We start from the raw sequence: 25,530 nt of genomic DNA, 5'->3' as shown, positions 1-25,530 counted from the left end.
ACTTTGGATTGGAAATGAAGACGGAGAACAGCACTGGAGTGAACAAAGGATTTAAAATAGGAAGATTAAGTGTAAGTGGGTATACCAAATGATGAGACCACCAGTTCCTAACCTCCTGTGGTTCCAGATAAACTGAACTTCCCCTAAGGGAAAAAAAAAAACCTTTCATATACTTCTAATTTGGAGCCTCCACCCTACTCCCCCACCAAAAAAAAAAGCCAGTAACCACTTGATGAGTCCACGTTTAATTATATAAATCTCAGGCATTATTTGCAATAATTAATGCTGTGCTGTGGATTGGTGTCTAACAGTCCCTGAAGACTCATGGCTTAATATAATAGAGGTTGTCTCCTTCATATGAAGTCCAGTACAATCAGTGATCCCCCTCTATTTTGCAGCCATGCCATCTAGAGCATGTGCCCCCACAGTCCTTATGGTAGAGACTAGGATAGAAGAGCCTGGCACACTTACCTGTCTCATCCCAGAAGTGACACATGTCATTTGCAGTCGAAGTGTAGCGTTCACAACCGTTCACCTGGGGGATGTGGGTGAGCACGTGGAATATTGCGTGGTCACTAACTTCTCTACATAGTGTGCCAAGTTATGTCCAGGTTCTCATGAGCCTCTTCACTTCCTTCTCATGCACCAGCCGTGGGTTTGGTCATTTATTTCATTGAATAGTTATGATTCACTTCAAGTGTAAAAGCTAATCCTTATTGCCTGCCTGTTATGTGCTGGCACTAATACAGAGATGCATGTGCAGTCTTCAGCCTCAGGATTATTTGAACATTTAAACTCCTAGTTCACATTGGCTTTGAAATAATGTTTAGAAGGTCATTTCCTCATAATGTTTATACTGGGAGGTGTAAAGCAGTGACCAGCTAATCAAAAGACTGTGTGAGTAATTATATTCATATAATTAACACTATCTAGCATTCTTTTTTTTTTATTTTATTTATTTATCTTTAGAGGGGAAGGGAAGGAGAGAGGGAGAGAAACATCAATGTATGGTTGCCTTTTGTGCGTCCCCTGCTGGGAACTGGCCTGCAGGGAACTGGTCTGCAACCCAGGCATGTGCCCTGACTGGGAATTGAACCGCGATTGTCTGGTTCGCATATCTAGCATTCTTGTTGCAAATATTTCCTTTCAGATATTTCACCCACTAAGTCTTGAAAAGTGTTCCCTTTTCCTTTTTAACTAAAGTAGTCATTGAGAACTCTTTTCTTTATTATAATGACAACACATGAGGATCTCTAATATGCTTCATAGATAAGTAACTGCAAATTCATCTATTTCTCGGTATTACCTTGCAATTTATTTTTGATATTCACTGAAGCAGTTTTGCAAATTAATATTAATATGAAATACTAAGTATAGAAAATTTCATAGAATATCAGTCGATAGCATTTGTCCTGGAAGAGTTTTTACTTCTGAGTCAGTCTTGCAAATGAGTCTCATATACTTTGTAAAGGGAAATCATTCTTCTGATTGAAAAAGTTGTATTTATCCTAGACATATTATTATATATGTTCTTATTTGATTCTGTAAGTCTACAGCTTGAACTGCTCATACCAGTGGTACAACTGAATTTTAGTAGTTGCGTTCTGAGAGTATCGATAAACTTTTTATAATGTTTGGTTGCCTAATGTGTTCTTTCCCAGAGCACCCGAGTGGCCTTGGACCATCTGGAGTCAGTGCCCGAGAAACTGAGCCTGCTAGAAGATTTCAAAGGCTTCCGAGTGAGAAAGAGTTGGCTTGTCTCTTTCAGTATTTTCATCTTAGTGAGAACACTTGACATCTTCCTGATGTGCAAAGAAAGTTGTAGGGGAGGAGGGAAGACCAAAAAACATCGGGGACTTCTAACATTTCATTTTGTCAGAGTTTATTGACATTTGTGATGTCAGGAGGGAAAATAATGGAGCTCACATGTTAGTACAATCTAGGCAAATAGAGGCTTTTACTCTACTAGAAGGTCATTTTGGCCCTCCAAAGCTTTAACTATGGTTTAGAAATACCTAAGAATTAAAAGAGGTTGCACAATGTATCGATAAACTTTTTTGATGAACAATTTCAATTTCTGGATTATCTTCTTTTAATTACATATTTCCAGAGTACTGTTGGCTTTAGAGAGATGACAGTGGACAGGTTATCTCTATACTGACATGTACATTGAAATCCACGCGGAGTTTTAGATTTTATACCCCATGCCATTGGTTGATAGAACTCAAACCACAAAGACTTTCACTAAAAATCCAATTAATTACATGTGTGGATTTACCTAGTACACGTTTTCAAAGTTCCTCACAGAGGGAAAGAGATGCCAAGCAAATAACCCTTCCACCCAGTTCTGCCAGACAAGGTCCAGGCTGAGAGCATCCTCACATACCCGCTTAGGGATGCGTATGTGGAGGGCAATGTTAGAGATTTATAATTTCTCCACCCTGCATGGCTGAAGCTAACAATGGCGAAAATTCACTTGAAAAGCTTTTAACCTCTTCTTTCACACTGTCTTTAAAGTATAACTTATGTTCTGTTTAAGTGCAGTATATTATTTGAGGATATATGAGTAGGAAATACAGTCCTATTATGCCATACTGCAGGCACTGATGTGATGAGCCTCTCAACATCTGTACCGTATTACCTTTCACAAAGCATGTTGAGGTATTTCACTTACTAAACACTTTTGGGTGGCATCCAGGGTTGAGATGACACAACCAGAAATCTAGACTGTCACAAAGACGACAAAAGCAAGTGCTTAAAGTTTGGGAACTTTTTCACTATTTGATTATGTATTCACAGTCTAAAGCCCTACCCAAGTATTATGAAACCAGTGTCCGAGAAGATGTGGTTTCTACCCGCCCTCATTACCCAATGTGGACAGCGGGCAGTACGTTACACCCATGTCCTTTCCCCCTTTTTCTTTGTAGCGAACACAAGTCAAATACATGAAGGAAGGGCCGACAAGAGAGGGCATTGGAAACCGGTGGCCTGTGTCACTGACAAACACATGCCTGTGTTATACCAGCAAAAAAATATAAAGTTTAATCTTTAATGACAGTTCACTTTTTCCCCAGTGGTCCACATAGAACAGAATGTTCATAAGTACAATGTAAAAGTTCTGTATTCTACTATTACCAAAGGGTTTTTTAATCACTTTTATCATATAGGCTAGTGAATGTACACAAGTCTAGATTATATATACATATACTCACATCTGAAGATGCCTAGATAGTGAAATTTGGGGGGATAATATTTTTCAAAGTTCATACTTGTACTTTCCAATACTGGTGACAAAAATGGAAACCTTTCACTTTAAAATGGAAAGGAGTTTGTTAGCAAGTATTATGCCCTGCTCTGTGGCAGGCCCTGACTATGCACATCCCATTACATTTTTTCAGAGTCTCCCTGTCCCCCATCTTACAGCTGAGGGCACTGAAGCTTGGACTATGTAAATTAGTTGGAACTGGGGTGTAATTCTCGGTATTAACAACAATGCTCATCTGCTTTGCCCGGTTGCCTCTAGCTTGAAACCCAGTCTACATGAACTGTAAAGCCATCTATGTGGTTAAAAAGGAGCTCATTTAATAAATTTAGTTAGATGTAGCCTTAAATAAAAATACATAAAGCCTTCAGACCATTAGATGTAGATTGTTGTAGATTATAATTTTCAAACTTCTAAAACTTTTTAAAGATCAGTGTGCTGTGAACAAGGGTCCAAAGAACTAGGTTCTCATCTGCGCTCATGCACCAGACAAAAATCACTTACATCTCAGGGGATATTTTTTATCCATATAATGAGGAGCTTGAATAATTTTATCTATATGTTCCTACTTCATGCTGGAGTCACTAGCGGTTCTCTTGTATAACACTGTAGTCTGTGACTGTAAGTGTGAATATGAACACATCCTATTAATATAGTCTTGACTTGATTGTTCTTTAAATGTGCCATACTCTCTCTTTTTTAACCTCATTTTGAAACAAGTGGTTCAGCACTACAATCCCACGTTTAAACACCCACCACAAATTGCCTAGCCTTGGACAGCTCATTCTTCACTTCCCAGGCACTATAGCTTTTCTTACAGAAAAATGAGAACTTTGGAATTTTAATACTTCTAGTTTGGGACTATTTGGGGAACTAAATGCCATGGGTGATTTTTCTTACACGTGAAAATCAGTTGCCCTCATTCTGATTTTCTAATTTCTCTCTAATTCATTATGTTAATGTCTAAATAAATGGCTGTAGTGACTGCTGTGTTTTACCCTGTTTTCCTGAAATGAAGGAAAGAAGAGAGGGAAGGAGGGAAGGAGACTCACCAGCCCTGGGAATTTTTGCTTTTTAAATTTCTCCATTACCAGAGTATTTTATGTTTTTAGATGAGATATCCTTAAATTAAAAAATTGGTGTGCTATGATATTTTAAAAGGAAAATGTTATTTAAGAATTAGTGAAGAAAAAGGGCTCTAGTTTTAAAGGTAACCTTTTTTATGCCAAGTACGAGGAGAGCACACACATCCGAAGGTGGTGTGATGTCATCAATGAGGAGAGTACACACATCCAAAGGTGGCATGATGTCATCAATGAGGAGAGTACACACATCCAAAGGTGGCATGATGTCATCAATGACCATCTTCAGACAATTTACTTGAAACCTTTTCCACTTAACTAAAGGGTGTCGATCATTTCAGATCAGCAAGGGACTAGTTGTAAGAAGAATGCAAATAACCAATGTTGTCCCGTTTTATTTTTGTGGGATCATCCAAAGTGACCATTTCCTTTTTATCCTTTTAGGGACATCTGATTCCCCTAAGTATCTCTCTAAACTTCTGTAATTATTTATTTTCTACATAGCAATACTTTTGCATTCTAATTTCAAGTACTGAGCTTTCTTTGATCTGGCAGCTTAGACACTTTGTTGTTTTTCCAGGATTCCCACAGTTTATCCGAGAGAATTGATGGGAGATACTCCAAATACAGAGTTCACAGAGAGTCTCCGCAGCAGCACCGAGATGACCCCAAGTACAGAATCAGAAGCTTCAAAGTAAGGTCCATTCTGTACACTTCAGTCTTTGAGCACTATTTGTGTTTGTGGCTTCAACCTTTCAGCAGCTCCTTCAGGGTTCATGTAAGAGTACTTGTAAAAGAAAAGTTTCTGTCTGATACATGAAATAGATTTCCCATTTTGTGGGAGTGCAGAACCAAAAGATAGTGTTTTCAGTTTCTACATGGGAACTAATCTTTACTTTTATGCTATTGTTGCCTGATGTGTCCTTTGTCATTTGGGATTTATGTTGCTTAAGAAATCTTGGACCCAGAAACCCTTAGTCTCCTGGTTGGTTAAAGGCTAAGTGGATGGTTGCTGTCGTTCATGCAGAAGTTCAGCTGTTCTCAGTGCTGAAGTCCCTGGTAGGTAAAGTAGGTGTAGTACTTTGTAAACTATGATCTTGGCATTTACAGTCACTCATCAGTCTTTCCTGAGGACACAGACTCCATACTGCTACTCAAGCTGCTGGTTCATTCTGGCAGAAACAGCATATAGGACACTGGGAAGATCTGACCATGTTGACAGAAAGTCCACCATTCCCTAGATTCTCCTCAAGACCCACCTGGGCTGTGGGTGATTTTCGGAACCGTTTAACTATCAACAGTTATTAGCCAGAGCAGGGTTTCTCGTCCTTGGCGTTATTAACATTTGGGTCAGAGAACTCTGTTGTAGAGGCGGCCCCATGCATTGTAGGATATGTAGCCACAGCCCTCGAGTGCACTCACTAGATGCCAGTGGCATCCCCATCCCAAGCTGCAGCATCAAACACTGTCTCCAGACCCTGCTACATGGCCCCTGGAAGGGGAAATTGAGCCCCACTGAGAACACTGACCTACAGGGAATCCGTCTATATTCGAATGTAGGCTCTGAGTCAATTTAGGGAGAAAAAAAGCTAAAGGCACTTGGAGCTTTTTTCTATTCTTACAGACTTAAGTATGTATGAATACTGATTACACTGTATATGTTTACTTATTACAGCCAAATATAATTATTGCTAAGAAGCTTCTGTCTCCTCTGAATGTAATATGAGAGGATACACTGTGGATATGAAAACAGTGTTCCTTTCTATATTCCTCCCCAGTATGCTTAAAATGAGCATTCCATTTCCTCATTCCCCCCAGAACTTAACACTATTATGCCATATTATTGATGCCCTCATTGTGAAGAGGGAATCCTGTGACCTTCTGCCATTTTACCTCTGTTTTTTACAGATTGGTATTATGGACTATACTGGGCGCCTTGTTATTTTATACAGCAAATTTTAAGTTTGCTAAATCATCTTCCGGCATTCCCATTAGTTTCCCATATACTCAACCATCTCTCCACCATTTGTTTACAATGGTGCTGCTGACTATAAACAGAAATACAAGGTCTAGACATCAATAGCTAATAATAATAACTACTCATTATTGGGCCAGTCACATGAAATGACTCTTTTTGTAGGTGTTTCATGCTTTATATACATTATCTCATTTAATCTTCATTGCAGCCCTGTTGGGTTGGCATCTTTTTTTTTTTCTTTTACCATTGAAGAAAGCAAGGTTTTAGAGCAATCCAATGGTTGAATCAGTTAAAACCTGATTACTAGCTTCAGTAATATATGCCCTTGACTAGTAGGTTATTACAATATAAATTTGGACTTTTACACCCCTTAATTTTTCTAGCAGTCACCAAGTATAGAACTGTGTTTTTAATATGTAAAAGTCAGTGGTCTCCACAAACTTGTAAACACAATACATTCTTCTTAATTCAACAAAGGTCGAGACACAAATACAACATTTTAAAAGTTATTTCTTTTTTCAAGTGTTTTATTTGCATTTAAAAATTATTTCTTGCTCTCCGGTGAAATCAGTGTTGTCTAGCTGCACCCAAATTGATATGAATCAGTGCAATTTGCATAACAGCATATAAATGTTTAACACGTTCAGCAAGTAATCTCATTGGAGTTCTCTCTTAAATTGAATTTGCCACTGAAGAGGAAATCAGGCCTGGTTTGTGAGGCCAGCACTTAGCACAGTGAGAAATATGGTTTGCAGACAGGTGGTGCAAGTATAGGAAAGGGCCACATTAGTGTGACGACATTGTTCTATATTAGTACCACTTAAACACTGTAAAACACTGATTCTTTCCAGTGATGAGTATGTAGACTGTCGCCATGTGGAACACGTGTCTGGCCTGAAACAGCAATCTAACAAAACTCATGCAAATGCTGCATTGTTCGTAGTCATGAGAGAGGGAAATGTGGGAGGACGTTGTTGCCAGTCGTAGACACCAATGATCATTCACTTAGATGCTTTTTATGAAAATAATTTATTTAAAAAGACTGAGAGGAGAGGCAGCTTCAAAGGAAGCATGAGCTCATATGGGCAGAGAGAAAGTTGTTAATCATTTCTGGGCCTCTGGATAATCAGGAGAGCTACTTCTGGTTAATCACTGACATCCTGAAGAAAATTCTTCAAATGAGCGGCACTGGGACTCTTTCTATCAAGAGAGAACATGCCCCACTTTTATAAGACACTATTTCAGCAGCTATTAACTTCCCACATGTTTTGCAAGGACAGAGTTCAAAGAAAAGGCACGTTGCAAGGACTGACTTTATTGCTTCAGCTGAAAACTGGTTCTAGGAAATCAGTTACAGAAGGGTTTAGTTTAATTCAACGAACGTGTTCTGTGCAGCTACCAAATTGCAAGGCACTGCGCCACCTGTTAGAGATGGGCATGTGGGATGTGCAAAGATGCAGAAAGTATTGTCTTCTAGGAGGGGGTAGTTATCAATTTGTCTTAATCCTTATGAATTAGAGCAGGAGTCAGCAAACTGTCACCCATGGGCCAAATCTTGCCTGCCGTCTGCTTTTGTAAGTAAAGTTTTATTGAAACACAGCCACACTCATTTATTCTCATGATGTATATGGCTGCCTTCACACTCAACAGTAGACATGAGTAGCTGCAAGAGAAACTGTATGGTCTAAAGAGTCTAATATATTCATTTTCTGGTCCTCTAGAAAAAGTTTGCCAACTCCTTGTCCAGAGAAAGGAGAAAGGACCAATCTAGCCTTTCTTCCTTTGCACATATATAAAATATTTTTTTCTTATTTACCAATCAAATAAATACTGCTTAAGCTCTTGGGAAAATCAAAACACTCATCCACTCATTTGACAAATATTCATTGAATGGCAGCTATGTGCAGGAACTTACTAGATGCGTGGGACTCACATCATTAAACTAAGTAGACAAGAATCCATGCCTTCTTGGAGCTTCTATTCTAACTGTAGAATATTCATGGTTGTTGTTGTTATTTAAATATAGCATTCAACAAACGTTTACTGAACACAGCCCCTGTACACAGGCACTCTGCTAGGGCTAAAGAGAATGGCATAATAGGAAAAGTCATGACCAAAGCCTCAGGAATTCAAAGCCTCCCCACAAATGACTGTCATGCAAAGGAGAAAGGGATAAATGCTATTGCAGAGACCCTGACAGACCGCAATGGGAGTTCAAAGAAAAGAAAGGCGCTCCAAAGTCTTTTTTAAAACAGTTTGTGATGACAAGGTACAGGGAAATATTTTATCCCCATCTCTTTGGAAGAGAGTGGCTATTAGCATTACAGCTGTACGACCCTGACTGTATTACTATTGACAGACAAATAACTCTTGGAATAGGAGAACCATGTTAGGAACTGGCTTCTCACGTTGCTGCCCATGTAGTAAGGCAGTGAGACGTCCACTCCGACCACACTGCTGTTGGAAGGAGGGGAAAGCAGGAAGTCAGGCTCTTCTGCAGCCCAGGCAGCAAGTCAGGCTCTTCTGCAGCCCAGGCAGCAAGTCAGGCTCTTCTGCAGCCCAGGCAAGAGCTGCGCCCTGCAATTTGCTCTCACAGCAATCAGCAGAACAGAAATTATCAGATTTCTGGAAACCTATTGGGCTTCTCATCAGGACCAATGTCCACAGTTGCTGAGAGCATAATATAATATTGTTCTTTCTTTTTAAAGATTTTATTTATTTACTTTTAGAGAGAGACTAAAGGAGGGAGAAAGAGAGGGAGAGAAACATCCATCGGCTGCCTCTCACATAGCCCCATTCGGGGACCTGGCCCGCCACCCAGGCATATACTCTGACCCAGAATCAAACCAGCAACCTTTCCCTTGCTGGACGATGCCCAACCCACTGACTTACACCAGGCAGGTCAGTGTAATGTAATGTTCCAAGCTGACTGAGTAACTGGACAAAGTCTAATCTAAAAGTTTATATTTAGGATTTAATTTAAAGCTGACCTGACACACTGTCTCTGTCTTTGCGTCAACAACAGAAGCTTGCCATGGCCTCCTTTTCATCAGGCCCAACAGAGTTTCTGTCGGACAGTTTCCCTCGCTGTCCCAGCTGTTTCCAAAGTCAGCTAATAGCATAGAATCACTAATCTGAACTCACGGGGGGTGTGGTTTTGTTTAAGAAGTCCCCATTTGCTACCTGCACTTTGTGCTCCCTACCCATACTCAGTATATGCTCTTAATTAGCAGGGGGGTTTAGTAAAATCACAGAAGGCATGTTTTGTTCCCATCCTTCCTCCTCCTGCAAGGAGACGCATGCTTTTCAATTTTTAGTTGAAGAGTTGGTATGTAAGTTCTTTTTGAAGAAGCAGATGTTTTATAGGATGAGATGAGGCGGGTGAGGAAGTGTTGATCGTGTCTTTCAGCAGCAGTTTATGAAAGCGCAGTTTGCCAAAGCCCTTGGTCATGTTTGCTCAGCGCAAGCATGTGTCTGGTATTAAGTGCGCTTCGCTCCTGGGAGCTGTTTGAGTCTCTTCCTCAGTTGTTTATACTTTGCTCGGAGCAATTAATGGCTCTTAGACTTTCTCTCTCAGGTCAACCATTTCTCTACATACCTTAAATCTTTACAGTAGTAACTTCTAACGCAGGGTGTACATAACTCCTGATGCAGGTCAAGATTGTAGGTGGTTTTTCTTTAATAACTATTCAAATATGTCACTCGCCTGTTATTCAGGTCACTTTATAAACATTGCTTGGGAACAACAGGGCCAACGTGGGGGGATGAAGGGAGAGTGAACCACACAACACCCGGATCACCTCGTTTCTAACCACCTCCCTCCGTGCTGCGATAAGAAATCATATGCAAACTGCTATGCACATGTAGCTGTATGCCTCCCCCAGCCTCAGCCAGTTTGCCATTCTTTAAGCCTCTCATGAAGAGACTTAGGGTGCAAAGCTAATCTGTAAGTTAACTTAAAGAAGATAGTAAGTGTAACTGCAGATGAATCCTGAAATTTGGGAAATGCTGTTCTATTAGATGGTATGGCTTTTGAGGACAGATAGTGTCTGGCTGATCTTTGACTCCAGAATACACAGAAAATACATACCTGATAATTTGTGATTAAACGTTGTTTTCCAGCTTTAGGCTTTCTGAAATTCTCACAAAAATTTAATTTCACACATATGGAACCTGGTAGGCAATCAAATCATGCTAAAATCTGAAGAGATTTTTATTCTTTTGAAGTGATCAAGGCTAACTTGCCAGCCATAACATTTGACGGATTGATTTCATTTTGCTCTTTAAAAGTTAAACAAAAGGTTGCCAGATGAGTGGGATTTTCCTTTATTGTAAAATCTGAAAATAGCAATGGATCAAAAGTGCTTATTCAGGAGTCAGTATGGGCTCTTAGGTGAGCGCATTAATTTTCTAACCTCCGTGAGTCCCACCCCGCCAAACCCAGTTCCCTTCCCAAGCCACCTGCTTTCATCCTGCCCATTAGTTGACTCAAAAGCATTAAGAAAGGAAAGGTTCTGATGAAATTCATCTGTAAAGTTACCATTTTTAATCATCTCATGTTCAAAATTCTAGATGCTAAAGGCACAAGAAGTACCAAGTAAATGTCTTACTAGTTTATATTCATATGACAACATACTCCTGTAAACAATGTCTCCTTTAAAATAGTTACTTTAAGAGAATAAGCACCAAGTCCAATGCAGCACCGTCATTAAAACATCTTTGGGCCTTTGCCTTTAAGTCAGTGGCACATTCTTCTGAGCATCCTTGTTTATGGCAAATTTGTATCCACTGTGAGTAGCTGTGGTTTCTGAGTGTGGATTAAAGCCATGCAGAGCTGTGTCTGAAGTAGACTTAAAAAAATAAAAATAAATTAAAAAAAAACTGAGTGGGATCCTTTTCATTAGTGAGTTGCTAGAATTATTAAATTTTATATAATAAAATATTAACTGGATAAAGGTAAATTTATCCAATGGCCTGATCTAGCACAGTATGTTCATGAGTCTGTCTGTCTGTGAATGAGTGTGGCTTTGGGTTTATAGTATTGTCGAACACATCTGGATTTCTTGTGGTAAAGCTAGTTTGCATAGTTAGAAGTACTGCTTGTTTAGTGGTTCTGCTCAGATAGGGTGTAATCATAAAACGTTAGTGCCAAGAAGACTGAGAGAGGACCTGGTCCAGCATCATTTTTTTACATGCAGAAACCGAGAATGTGAGAGTGGAAGTCTTCTATTTTCCGCCTTTCACCATAGCAAACTTTCATTTCTGTACTTTCAGAAATGAACAGTGAACATCTATGAATCTGACCATTTTGAGTTCCCTAATGCCAATAGCCCTGTGCCAAATGGTGGGCTATAGGATGGGTAGATAAGAACAGTGAAAGCCTCACTCACCCTCACAGAGGTTAAAAGCTAAAAAGGCAGCCATGCAGATGCAGATGGGGGGGGCAGGCTCAGAGAAAACTGTCTGCCCAGATTTAGCTTTCAAATAGGAATAAAACTTACTGAGGAAGAGGGTAAAGCTTCTTCAAGCACTGATGGGGAATTGGGGAAAAAGAATGGAGAAGAGATGGAAGGACAATATCTTGTTAGTGTGGAGACAAATTCTGGAAAGCATTTCTGCCACAGACTCAGAAACACATAAATGTTTTTTCCTTCTCTCCAGGGGAAGGGTTGGATAAATTAAATTTTCTTAAAAAATTAAATGTATCATTTGTCTTATAAACTTTGAACTTATAATATTCCTGAGAGAAAAGTCCTTGGTGGGCGTCATTAAATATTAATCATTAGAGATCAGTTTAGCAAAGACATTTTAGTCAGGTTGGAACAGCTTTTAAGAAACCAGTTACAATGTGGGTTATGAAAGAGACGTGGAAGAAACCCAGGGAAAATATTAGAAAATGCGAGTCCCTCACCCAGTGGAGTTTTTGCAGAGAACTCTGGCTAACTAACTTGTTGAGACTTAAGACAGCAATAAAAATAGGTCCTTGTACTAAGGATATAAGAATTGGTAAAAAGCAAAAGTTAGGATTGCTAAAATTGCAAAAAATCTTCCTTTTTAAGAAATACTTTCTTTTTAATATTTAAGTATTTGATTAAAGGGTAGGTAAGAACTACAAAAAAACCACCTTATGATCACCTTGTAAAATTTACTTTTATAGAAATTCCACAAATTGAACAACATTTTATAATTGGAAGATGTGAAGGTATTTTTTTCCACCTTCTAGTATATTGATTGTTTGAAGAATTGTGAAATATTTTTCTTTCAGAGTATCCATTTAGGTTTCATTTCACTAGTTGTATTTCAGGGTAATATGTTGGATTCTGGCAGTCTTTTTAAGACTGATAAAATGTTGGAACTTAAAGATATGTCAGAGGTAAGCCTCATTTTCTATATGTAAAAAAAAATGTGACTGGTGGAATAAGTCAACAATTTTAAAGGGAAGAGACAACAGTTCTAAATTTTATGTACCTGTTAATAGAGTGTCAAAATATATGTAGCAAACAATGATAGAACTATAAGGAAAAAAATAAATAAATTCACAATTACAGTTAGAGATTTCAACATTCCTTTTTCAGTACGTAATAGAACAGTAGGCAGAAAATCACTAAACACTATAGAAGACTTGACCAACACTATCAGCCAGCTTGACCTGACATTTATAGGACACTCCACCCAACAACAGCTGATCACACACACTCAAGTGCACATCAAACATTCTCCAAAACAGACTACATTCTGGGCGATAAAACAAATCTCAATAAGTTTACGACGATTGAAATTATACAAAGTATGTTGTCTAACCATGATGGAATGAAACTAGAAATCAATAACAGAAAGATATCTGGACAATTCTCAAATATTTAGAAACTAAATAACATACTTCTAAATAACCCATGGGTGGGTCAAAGCAGAACTCATAAAGAAAATTAGAAAATATTTTAATACTATGAAAATAAAAGTGCTGTTTATTAAAACTTATCAGATTCAGATAGCGTTCAGAGGGAAATTTATTACATTAAATTATATATTACAAAAGAAGAAAAGTCTCAAATAGATAATATAAGTATCCACCTTAAGAAGACACTAGAAAGTTGCCCTGGCTGGTGTGGCTCAGTGGATTGAGTGCTGGCCTGCGAACCAAAGGGTCACTGGTTCAATTCCCAGTCTAGGACACGGGCCTGGGGTGCAGGTCAGGTTCCTGGTAGGGCGTGTGTGAGGGACAAGCACACACTGCTGTTTCTCTCCCTGTCTTTCTACCCCCCTGACCTCTGTCTAAAAATAAATAAATAAAGTCTTTGAAAACAACAAAAAAAGACACTAGAAAGTTAAGAGCAAATCAAGCCTAATTTAAGTAAAAAGAAGAAAATATTAAAGAGCAGAGATCAATGGAATAGAAATTATAAAAATAGGGAAATAAATCAAAACCAGAATTTTTGAAAAGATCAGTAATATTAAAAAGCTCTATCAAGATTAGGAAAAGAGAGAGAAGATACAAATTTTCAATGAAGGGATGAAAAGATATTACTAGAATTTCTACAGACATTAAAGGGATAATTAGGAAATACATATGAACATCTCTGCTGATAAATTTGATAACTTAGATGAGATGGATACAAATAAACAGCCTAAAAATGTGCCACCTGGTAACTCTACTTCCAGGAACACATTCTGAGATAATAAATTTAAAATATAGACAAGGCTTTATGCACCAGAATGTTTATCAAGTGATTGTTTATAATAGAAAAAAAGTGAAATCAACCTTAAATTTCCATCAATAGGAGATTAGTAAAATAAAACTATGGTTAACCATAATGATGATAATGATAACAGAAAATTTCCATATATAATGTTATATCAAAAAAGAAAAAAACAAAATTGTCAACAAATGGTGATCTCAATTTATAAAGATATTTATAAATGAGTACTAGAAAAAATTTACCCTTAAATTAGCCTAATAACAGGTTTATTTTTAATTTGTTGTATTATTTACTTTCTTCTAAATTTTGTCTGTATTTTCCAAATTTGCTAAAAATGAAATATCAATGCCATATTTCAACTGTCATCTGTCAAGAAACTGGTTTTATAATTAAAACTGTAAGTTCTTTTTCTGTGAACAGAAAAGTTATAACCTGTGCTTGCAATCCAGGTGATTTTGCTTTAGAAATTTAAAACCATGCTTTTTGGGGAAAATGAGTAGGGTTTTACATCTTTGGGTGGCTGTCTTTGCCCCGTCTGCTTCCTGCAACTCACACCTGCATGTCCCACCGCCTTTCTCAGTCCATGTGTCAGTGGGCAAAATGTGAGTGTGTTTGTGTGCCCTTAAGTTTTCCTCTCTCTTCTTGGCTCATAATCGTTAAAGGACCTTTTACCAGGAACACCATTTCTTATGCTTTTCTCTTCCATGCTTCACATAAAAACCATGATTAGAGATTGCGAGCATTGGTTGGTAACGTAACTCTCCTTTCATCTGTGCACCTTCCAGCTCCACCTTGGCCGTTGGCACTTCACATCCGAACGGTGATAGCCAGGCCCACTGCCCTGCCCCCAGTTGCCCAGGGCCAGCTCCTTCTACAGTCCCTGGGACACAGTGTATATCCCCTCCTTTCCAAAAGTCCTGTAGAGGATGACTTCTGGTTGCTTATGAAATCCCCATAAATCACTTGGTTAAAAACCTCAGGGTCTTCTTAAATAGACTCAAACTCCCTTTTCAGTACATGAAGGGTAATTAATGATCTTAAACCATATGAGGGCAGAGTTAAATGGGCTTTTTACAAATGTATATAAACATGTGCTTTTTGGTCTTTCTTTTGCATTTGCGTAATACAAAACAAACAAGCAAACAAAATATAACCAGAGACACTGAAATAAAGAACAAACTGACAATACCCAGAGGGAAGGGGGGAAGGGGCTAATGGGAGAAAGAAGGGGAAGGATCGTCAAGGAACATGTATAAAGGACCCATGGACCAAGCCAAAGTGGGGTAGGATCGAGGGTGGGAGGTGGGGGTAGGAGGGGCAGGGGGAAGTGGTGGGGAGAAAATGGAGACCACTGTACTTGAAGAATAGTAAAAATAAATAAAGTATAAGCTCACAAAAAATATATATAAACTTGGTACTTGGTGTGGAGAGCAACACCTAAATCAGCAGCTTGTCCTGTTGCACAAGGATCTGCTGGACATGGTGGTCATGTTTGAGGAATCCGTTTGGGCCCCTGGCCCGCATTTGTTTCACCTAGACTTTCCAGCAGTATTCTTTTGTTTTTTTTTTAAATTTTATTTAGTTATTTTTCAAGTACAGTTTTCTGTCAGTTTCTCCCATCCCAGCCCACCCTGCCCCATGCTCCCCACCTCCCTCCCATTTCCACCTCCCCTTAGTTATTGTCCCTGTGTCCTTTATACTTGCTCCTCTAAATCCTTCCCTTTTTTTTCCCCTTTAATTCCCTCCCCTCTCCCCTTTCCCTCGATTGCAGTCTGTTAGCTGCTATTCCCATGTCAGCGCTTCTGCCATCCAGGCTATTCTCCACCGAGACCAGAGGGATCTTTGAGAAATATAAATCAAAGCACGTCATTCCTCTCCCTAAAACCCCCAACTTTCAGATTTATGTAAGAATAAAAGTCCCAAGTCCAAACTTCACCTCCGTATCTCATTGTAACCTCTTTCCCCAGGTCAGTCTTCCATGGAAGTCTCCCGCCTTCAGCTTTTCAAACCCACCACTCTTTCTGACCTCAGTACCTTCACATGTGTCTGGATCGTCATTCCCTGACCTCTGTCTCCTGCTCCCCTTACTTCCAACTTTCCCACCATCCACCCATAAGTTTTCACCTGGCTGATTTATCCATTTATACTGAGCGTTCAAATATGGCTTTAAATATCACCTCCCAGAGGGGCCTTCTGGACCACAAATCTGAATTTAGTTGCCACTATTTTCTATTCTTCTTCTCATAGCACTTAGAGTTTTTCACTTTATTGTTATTTATTTTATACGTTTAATGCCATTCTTTTCTGCATGCTGGAAGATTTCATGGCCATATACCTCAATGTTTTGTTTATTGTTTGACCAGCACATAGTAGGTATCCAAGAAATTACTGTTGAATGAATGAATAAATGAGTAAAAGAAAAAAATAAATTGTGTAAATAATTAGAAAACATTCAAGAGAAAAAAGTTGCAACTTTACTGTCACAAAAAGTTTATTAAAGTATCTAATTTTAATCATATTAGTAAAATTATTTGAAGTTATAATTCTAATTTTTAGCTAAGATTTGGGGAAGAGGACACATTCGTGTAATCCATGAGGAAAGGCACCTTTTCTGTGTTCATTTCTGTTTATATATTAAATATTTATTGAATGAGTAAGAGAATTAATGTAATCATGGGAAGCAGTCTAGCTCAATATATTTAAAACATCAAATTGTTTTTATTGACCCAGATTTCCACCTAAGAATTTGTCACAAGGACTAGTCCTAAATATGGAAAAGGTTATATACTTAAAGATATTTTTCACAGTGTTATTTATAGGAGTAAAACATTGGAAACCACCTAAATGCTCAGTAAAGAATGCTATGCTAGCTAAAGATAGTAAGTGTATCCACTAGATAGTACATGAGTAACCCAAATAGTAAAGATTGGGATAATATAATGACTTCAGAAGTGTTTATATTATGAGTATAAATAAAGGAACACCGAATTTTATGACAATGTTTACAAATCCTACCCAAAGGAAATAAAGACTGGTAAGAAATATGTCATGCTGTTAATGGCTATGGGTGATTTCCTTCTCTTTAAAAAAAATTTTTTGTACATGCACAGATTTTATTTTTTGCAAGGTTTATAATTATATTAAATTATGGTGTAGTCTAGCTTGTATGCTGAGGTTTAATTTCACTTTTGGTAGGTTTAAATGAGTCTCAATTCTTACATTTGTCATCAGTGGACTGAGATGCTGCACGGTTCTGTTTTCGTTAGGACGACCAGACCTTCGCCGACAGTTCCCACGCTCACCGTGGCTTAGATCACTCATCCTCTTGGCAGGACCGCAGTCACTTCCTGTCTAGTCCACGATTTTCACACTTTAACTGTGAGTAATTAAGCCCTGTACCGGTTTTTAAATTGGATTTAAAAAGGAAATGCAGCTAATGGAAAGATGGAAATGTAAAGTTAGCACATGACAGTAATAATCACGTGGTGTGTTTGAAAGGGATTTCATTGTGAATCATACGAACAATGCCCCCCAAGTACATTTACAATATTACTCAATTAAGTACTGGTATATATGAGGTCCCTTTTTTGTAGACCTTAACCCTTATCAGGAAAACTTAAAATAAATCCCCCAAGATAATAAGTAAGCAAAATTTTTGTGTGGAGATCACTGGTAACTGTTGGATGAGTGGGCAAAGGAAGTTAGAGGATATCATAATAAACTCCAAATCATCAAAAAGTGGAAAATCTTTGCATAGAACTATTCAGAAATACATAATCTTTTGCAATGAATAAGGATGTTAACATGATTACAGGCTACATTTCATGCTGTGAACACAGTATAAACGTTGATAAAACGTCATCTACACCAACAAGATGTGAGTAGTCTGTTGATCCAGGATACCACCTCCCAGCACCCACTCCCGCCCCTTCTCTGCTCCACTTATTCTTCAAGTTTCAGCTGGTGTTTAATGCCCTTAAAAAAGCCGTGGAACTTAAAGTTTTAAGTATGGTTTCTGTTATGAGTGTCCACAAAACATTACAATTTTTCTTGAAAACACTTCTGAGAATAGTTATAGAGTTATTTGTTGTTTGAGTGACTTATTATTATTATTATTATTTTTACTGAGTCCTCTGTTCACCAAAGAGTTAAATTCATGAGGATAGGTACAATGTCTGTTCTGTCCACTGCTGTTTCTTCAGCATCCTGAGTGCTACTGGGCACATAGTGAGTGCTCAGTTAACATTAGATGAATGAGCATATGTGTCGGTGTTTTGTTTTTTTAGTTCACTTTTATCCAAAGCATTGGAACTCAAGTGTTATTTAGTGGGTTATTTAAATAATCACATAGCTCTTTGATTTACCATGAGCATAGCGTTTGTACATTAAATCTGACAATGCTCTTATTTTTTTAAAAAATCCAGGTTGCTGTGAAATAAAATACCAAAATAAACCAGAAGGAAGTAGGTCAAATCCAAAAGTGATCTCTCATTTTTTGCTGATTTATATTTATGGATTCATTGAATAAATATTTATCAGTTTCTGATAATGTTTTGGTTTTCATTACATCATGATTATTTTATTCCAAAAGCTAAGCATTTTCTTTTTTCCATCTTAACCATTTTTAGCAAGGATTTTATATATCCACATAGACCCTCTGCTCTTCCAATCAGGCAGCCACTCATTCTTGTGGATCACATCTCAGGCTGATTTTGTTTGGTACCTCAGGGTCTAATATACATAGGCCTTTAAAAAAATTTTGTATTAGGAAACGGAACATTTTCTCAGGTCTGTGTGATATATGTAAACATGGAGGAGGAGGGTAGGGGCAAAGGACCGTCCAACCTGCTGTCCCAGCCAGGAAGGCATTCCAGCACCCAGAAGTCAGCAGCACCACGACATGAGCTCAGCGGTCATTGCTCCGCTCATGTTGAATTTTGCTGTTTTGACTTTCTTAAGGCTCCCCAAAAAAGGCACCTGGAAGAAAGTGGTTAGAAGGCATCAGGGGGAAAACATCAAGACTTCTAGAATTTTATTTACTATTATGACAGGCAGTGAGAGAGACTGTATTCTGCTTTCCACTCGGTAGCATTTCAAGAGCAGCCATGGTCGTTTCTCAAACATATATTCCTCACAGGCAGCCATTCATTCCTCTAGACCACAGTTAAATAAGAACAGGAAAAAAATCATTGAGAACATAACTACCATTAAAAATGGTTATTTCCTATATTGTAAGAAAAATAGCTTCAAAAGTAAATCTCCTTCTTAGTTTACTTTATTGATACACTATTTAATTAATTCATTAATTCATAGCCTTGTTTTAAACTTATTTTTGACAAGTTTATGATTTTTCTCACATACCTACCTAAATGTTTCCCAGGATACTTCTAAAATTTAATCATAGACATCTTATTCTTAACATTTTTATGTTATTGAATTAAACTTATTCATAGAAGTTACATTTATTTTGATTTGCTTTTCTGATAAAACTGGAATTTTCTACATATTTTTCATAATGTGGTATTTTAGAAGTGGATTAGGAGCACCCTGAATACATTTCTATTTTTACATGGAGATGTATTCACAAACGACGTCAGCTTATCTATAGAAATTGTCCTGTAATTTTTCTTTAACCTCCTTTTAAACTTCTAAAATTACAAAGGAGAGATATCAACCCCAACAAAGAGAAAAACAGTGCCTTCAGTAAATTTATGATACAGAGAAGTGAAGTTGTCTTTAAAAGGATCATTAACACCCTCATAGGTATGAGAGAAAATATTACATCCACTAAAAATAAAAGCAGAATGCTAAGAAAAAGGAACACAAGATAAGAAGTCTCATAAACTTAAAATATGTTAAACTAGAAAGGTGAAAAACAAAGTGGAAAAAATCACAAAGAAAGTAGACAAAAAAAATAAAGAATGGGGCAATAGGAGAGAAAAGATAAGATATTGAGTCGATCAAAAAGTCCATTACATTCTCTTCCATAAAAGACGCATTTTTCATTTTCTCCAATTACTCTATTGATTTGGATATTTTGGGTATGTTGGCTATCTTCCGTGTGGTATAACATTGATTGTTCTCAATTAATAACTCAATTTTATCACTGTCAACTTCAACTGGTCTACCTACCAGACCATGGACCATCGCCCATCGAGAAATCACCAGCATGAAACTTCACAAACCACTTTTGATATATTTTATTAGTCATAACACCTTCTCCACACACTGCACAAATCTTTCTTTGCATTTCAGTCGCATTTTTAGCCTTCTTGAAATAATAAAGCATATTATGCCAAAAATATTGCATTTTCTTTCTTCTTCAATATTAAAATGGCTACACAAAAATTCGCCAATTTTGATAAGTTTCTTTTAAATGCACATTGATATGACATCTCTCACAGTACAATCTAACAAAATTGTTTCAAATGAAGTTAAAGACAACTAAGTGCTACTAGAGCCATCACGGGGAAAAAAAACAAATGAACTTTTTGGCCAACCCAATATTTAGAAAATCAGTTCAACAGAGATTATACCTGGTTAGTGAGAGTCTTAGGATAAGAGAACAGAGAAAGCAGAAAAAGGCCAGAAGAGAGCAGGTTTTCAAGGCCCACCCAGCAAGACCTGTTGCACAGCTGTCTTCCAGAGAGACTTTCCTTCACCCTCTTCCTGTGTTGATGCTCATGGATCCCAGACCCTGGGCCTTTCTCTGCTTGTTTCAACAAAAGGGGCTCTGGCTGTTGTGACTCAGTGGATTGAGTGCCAGCCTGTGAACCAAAGGGCCACCAGTTTGATTTTCAGTCAGGGCACATGCCTGGGTTGCAGGCCGGGCCCCTGGTGGGGGGCATGTGAGAGGCAACCACACATTGATGTTTCTCTCCCTCTCCTTTTCCCTCCTTTCCCCTCTCTCTAAAAGTAAGTAAATGAAATCTTTAAAAAAATGAAAGGGAGGTGAATGTTTTGTCTTTGTATTTCTGAAAATGGATTTCTTTTCCTCTTAGTGAAAGCTTTGAGTGGTTATAAAATTTTAGGTTGAAAATGACTTCTGAAGTGATTGCACTATTATTTTTCAAAATCTAATGCTGCTGTTGAAAACTTTTTGTCTTTATTGTTTGACTCCTCCCACTCCTTTGAAGTAATCTTCTCCATCACCACTAACTACTTACTCAGCCCCAGGAACTTCTAGGATGTTTTTAACCCCACTGAATTTTGTAATGATATGCCTACTTGTGGGTCTTGTCTTATTTACTTTATAAGCTACTTACTGGGTGGCCCTTTTAATCCAGGCACTCATCCTCTGTTCTGTCATATTGAAGGAAGAAAGGAGAGATTCCATCAGAAAGTCTTTGAGAAATAAACACAGAAAAGAATAGATAGATTATTTGCTTCGGTTGAGCACTTCAGAAACAAACTACTAATAGAAATACAGCAGATCTCATAGAGCTATTAGAAACAATTAAGGGTGGTCATAGAGAAAGAGCAAATAAAAAAACAAAAATAAAACATGAGTCAATTAATAATTCCAGGGAAGAAATTGAGCAAGAAAAGAAACATTTTTATAGTATACCTATTCAGTTTGCATGAGCTGTATTTACATAGTCTTAGTAATATAAATACTCACTATTGACATAACTTGAAGTTCAGATGTAACTATATAGGGAAAATGGGGTGAGGAGAAATGGGTGGGTATGGAGAGGTCTAAAAATGATAAATCAGAAAATAGCAATATAAGCTTCTTTTATTTACAAACATCGAAGTAAATACAGAAAAATAAGTCTAAAAGAGTTGATTGTGGTTGACTGTAGGGAGCAGGATTGTGGGATTGGGAGGGATGGGGCAAGAGACTGCAGTCTTTCTACAATATGTAGCCCTTTGGTGCTACTTGATATATTTATCATATATATATTCCAAGGCTAAAAGAGGAATTTTATTAAAATAAAATGCTATTAAGAAAGTCCCAGCTTTTGTGTCTGACTAGCAAGTGTTTGATTTTGTTGTTAACTTCTGAACACGAAAGGCAGGGGTTGGAGTTTGGAGCAGATGGACCTGGATGGGGACATGAGGAGTGGACCACTGTAGGGGCTGAGGCAGGCATGATGAGTTCATGAGCCTGCAGATGGGCTCCTTTTCTCTCGATTGGGGTCTGTACTGGATGAGACCCTTTTGTCTATGCTGCACACACTGAGGCATTCATTCTGCTGACTTCAGTGCCCTGTCAAACTGTGACCAAAGCAAAGCGTAGAATCACTGACCATGGAAAAAACAAAGGAAATGGGAAAATACTGCATAATTTGTGGTCTCTGAAATGATCCAGCATTAATGAAAGTTTGTTTTAAGTAGTAATTTATGTCAGCTTTGTATAGTTCAGGTCAATTCAAGAAAAGGTAGATTCCTTCTGCCAGGAGGAAGAGGAGAAATGTATAAATTATAAGTTTATATTACCATTGGAAATGGGAACACAGAAATCCATTATTTCGAGCCATGATTACTACCAAATTTATCCTGGCTGGCTAGAAGTCATGGCCATGACTCAGGACACTCTTTTAGAAGACTTGGATTCCATTACCTTTGGTCTGTAGACAGTGGGGGCTTAGTATGAGAGACTCATAATGCCAGCTTTTGAAACTGTCATTTTTACTTTTTATAAGTAGTGACTGACCACTAGTCTCCCATGTATAGCTCCTTTTAGGCTAAAGGAACACACTTCAGGACAGGCCTTAAGACCAGACTTGAGTGAGGTCTGTAGTGATGTGACGACTTCTCCAGTTCTCGTGTCCTTTGGGACTAACGTGCTTGATGCTTGTGGAGTTGGTACCTCTAAACTGAGGTGTAAAAAGACATACTGACTGCAAATCTTCTGTAATTCTAAAACTGTTGTAAATGATGTTTATTGTAGTAAATAAATGATCCCCAAAAGACCCGACTGATTTTTCATAGGGGAAAAATGTTATCTGAGGATAATTATAGGCATTGGAAGTGAATCATGCCTATTAATTTAACCTGATAGTCTCAGAAAAGCAAATCAATGAAAGTTGCTAAAAAAGAACTCTATTTCACTTCCTCACCTCAGTTTTGATTGCTATAAAAGGAAAAGAAAAGTTAAGTATTCTCAGTTCGTGTGATGAGGTACCTGTTGTGGGAGTTTTAAGTCCCTGGATGAAAAACAGTTTCTCCACAAGAACATCACACTCTTTTCACTTCTGCATTGAACTCAGGATCCACCCAGCTGACTCTGAATAGAGAGACTTCGCATGTAGTCTGTCCTCAGACTTGTAGAATAAAATGCCACGGAGTTATGGCAGGAAAAATGGTACAGTACTGATAAGAAAAAAAATGTTTTATTTTATTTTGGGGGAATGATTTTTTTTATTTCATGACAGCATAGCCTTTCTGTCTCTCCATTTTATAGGTTCATTTTACATGATAGGGATTTTTTTGTGTGTGACTGTATTTTCCCTGACCAGTTAGGTGCCAGAGATTTTTATATAATTGAGTTCTGATTATTGCAATTTGACAAGGTACTTTCCAGAAAGCAACTGAAAATTTCCCAACGGGCTATCTCTTTAAAATTCTGTAAGATATTTGTTTGTTCAGACAACATTTACTAAGAGGTTATTCATGAGGCTCTCTGTTTGGCTCGGAGGGTTCTAGCAGTGAACTGGACAAACAGGGTCACCTTATCTCATGGAGGGAATAGGTAGTAAAGAAGTAAACAATTTAACGTGGTGATTGGTGGAATCAGGATAAAATGGTAGAAGAAACCCGGGACAGGACTGCTACTTTAAATTAGTGATCTGGAGATGTCTTTCTGAGAAGGTGACCACTGAGTTGAGTGGGACCCGAATGGCAAGAAGCAGCAGCTGCAGCAGCTGAGTTGAAACTGAACTGGAAGAGGGAGCAGTACAAGCACAAAGGACCCAGTGAAGAAAGGGACATGATCTAGAGAGAGGGGACACCAAGCAAGCGAGTGAGAGAGAGAAGAGGAGAGAGAGAGGAGGTCCCAATGGAGCTAAAGTCAGATGTTTGGATTTTATCCTAAGTTTGCTGGGATGCCACTGGGGTAAGGTGGCGGGGGGAGGTGTGGATAAGGAGGAGAATGACCTAATCTGATTTAGCTCTGACTGTGATGTGGAGAAAGGGGCCAAGACGAAACAGGGAAAGAGAAGATGGTGGCTTGGGCCCGGGTGATGGTGATAGAGATGGTGTCAAGCAGAAGGACCCGGGTGAGTTTGGAGGCATAACTATCAGAACTGACTCCTAGATTGGATGGGTGAACAGGCAGGACATGGGAAGGAAGGAACCAAGATCTGAGAAACTAGGTGACTGAGTGTGTCATTTTCCAAGATGGAGAAAAGCACGGGATGGGCAGGCGTCCGAGATGAGAAATCACACAGGAAGATCTCACATAGTTGGAACTCACAGGAGATGTTAAGACGTGGTAGAAAACAAGCAAACGAAGATTCCAAAGCAAGACTCAATTTCCTTTTGTGTAACAAAGTATTTTCTATAAAAAGGAGTTAAGATTTCTCCCTCTAAAATTCTATGTGTGCTTTATATCATTATGTACTGACCACACACATCTTCCACTCTCTGATACTTCAAATCCACCTCCCCCAAATTAAATCACATAAACTTTTTTAATATAGTAAACTGATTAAATTTATTCCTACATTGAAGGTCTGTTAGGCCATGTAAAATTTACAGGAAACTAGATGAAATCAGTGATTTCATGTAATTCAGCCCAGGGATTGCGTTCAACTGAGTTTATTTCTCTTTCTCCCTCTCTCTCTCTCTTTTTTTTTTTTTTTTACCTTACCAGCGTTTACCACAAGACTATCTGCTCCCAATTCACCTTCAATCAAGGAAGATGCGACAAGATTGCCAATGGATGGAACAAGTCTACGATCCAAAAGGGAGGAGTACGAAAGCAAAAAGAGCAAAATGTAATCGGTTGCTTTACCTGAGTGTTTTACACATAACAGCACACTGACCCTTGCTGCACCCTGGCCCACATTATCAAGCAGACACGTCTGAAGTTTGCGCTCTTCAGCATTGCCAAACATCAACTAAGATACCAATATGGTTGGTCCTCGTGAAAGATAAATTAAACTCATCCAAATAATACCAGCTCGTGAATGGCTTACAACTAACTTATTGGCAACGTACACCAGCAGAGAAAGTGAGATTTTCACTTTGCATTTTGTTTTTCAGGTGTGGTCAGTCACATCTTTCCAACCAAAATTCAGATTTATAATTGAAGTCTTTCAAAACTGGCTGGCTAAAAAGGAGGAAAATGAATTCCCCTTGAGGCAGAATTTGCCAGCACTTTAGATTCAGGGAGTATTTATATACAATTGATTTTTTTAAAAGTGCTTTCTTCCTAATAAATTATCATGTGTTATAACATGCCATGGAAATATGCAAATATAATATTAGCTCACTTTATAAATGCTCAGGATTGTTAAATTCATCATCTCAGCAGTCTATTATTATACGCAGTATCTCAACATT

The 25,530-nt window shown here is 38.1% G+C and overlaps 1 protein-coding gene across 11 annotated transcripts in view; it reads left to right on the top strand.

Annotated features, from left to right (window-relative positions):
• CEP128 (centrosomal protein 128) overlaps positions 1 to 25,143 on the top strand; it is a 355,354-nt gene extending 330,211 nt beyond the window's left edge. For 9 of the 11 annotated variants that reach the window (XM_053673395.1, XM_053673403.1, XM_053673396.1 and 6 more), the window contains 4 exons: positions 1,662 to 1,739; positions 4,925 to 5,038; positions 17,286 to 17,397; positions 24,839 to 25,143. In XM_053673395.1, the coding sequence (XP_053529370.1) occupies positions 1,662 to 1,739; positions 4,925 to 5,038; positions 17,286 to 17,397; positions 24,839 to 24,966 (432 nt within the window). In that variant the 3' untranslated portion in view covers positions 24,967 to 25,143. The remainder of the gene's footprint in view (positions 1 to 1,661; positions 1,740 to 4,924; positions 5,039 to 17,285; positions 17,398 to 24,838) is intronic. The other 2 variants (XM_053673400.1, XM_053673398.1) reach the window with 1 other exon arrangement.
• The last annotated feature ends 387 nt before the right edge of the window (positions 25,144 to 25,530 follow it).

Source organism: Artibeus jamaicensis, unplaced genomic scaffold, assembly GCF_021234435.1.
Source record: "Artibeus jamaicensis isolate MK-2021 breed Jamaican fruit bat unplaced genomic scaffold, CSHL_Jam_final contig_851, whole genome shotgun sequence".
NCBI classification, from domain to species: Eukaryota; Metazoa; Chordata; class Mammalia; order Chiroptera; family Phyllostomidae; genus Artibeus; species Artibeus jamaicensis.
Note: the sequence above shows the minus strand (reverse complement) of the source record. Positions and strands in the feature narration are given on the sequence as shown.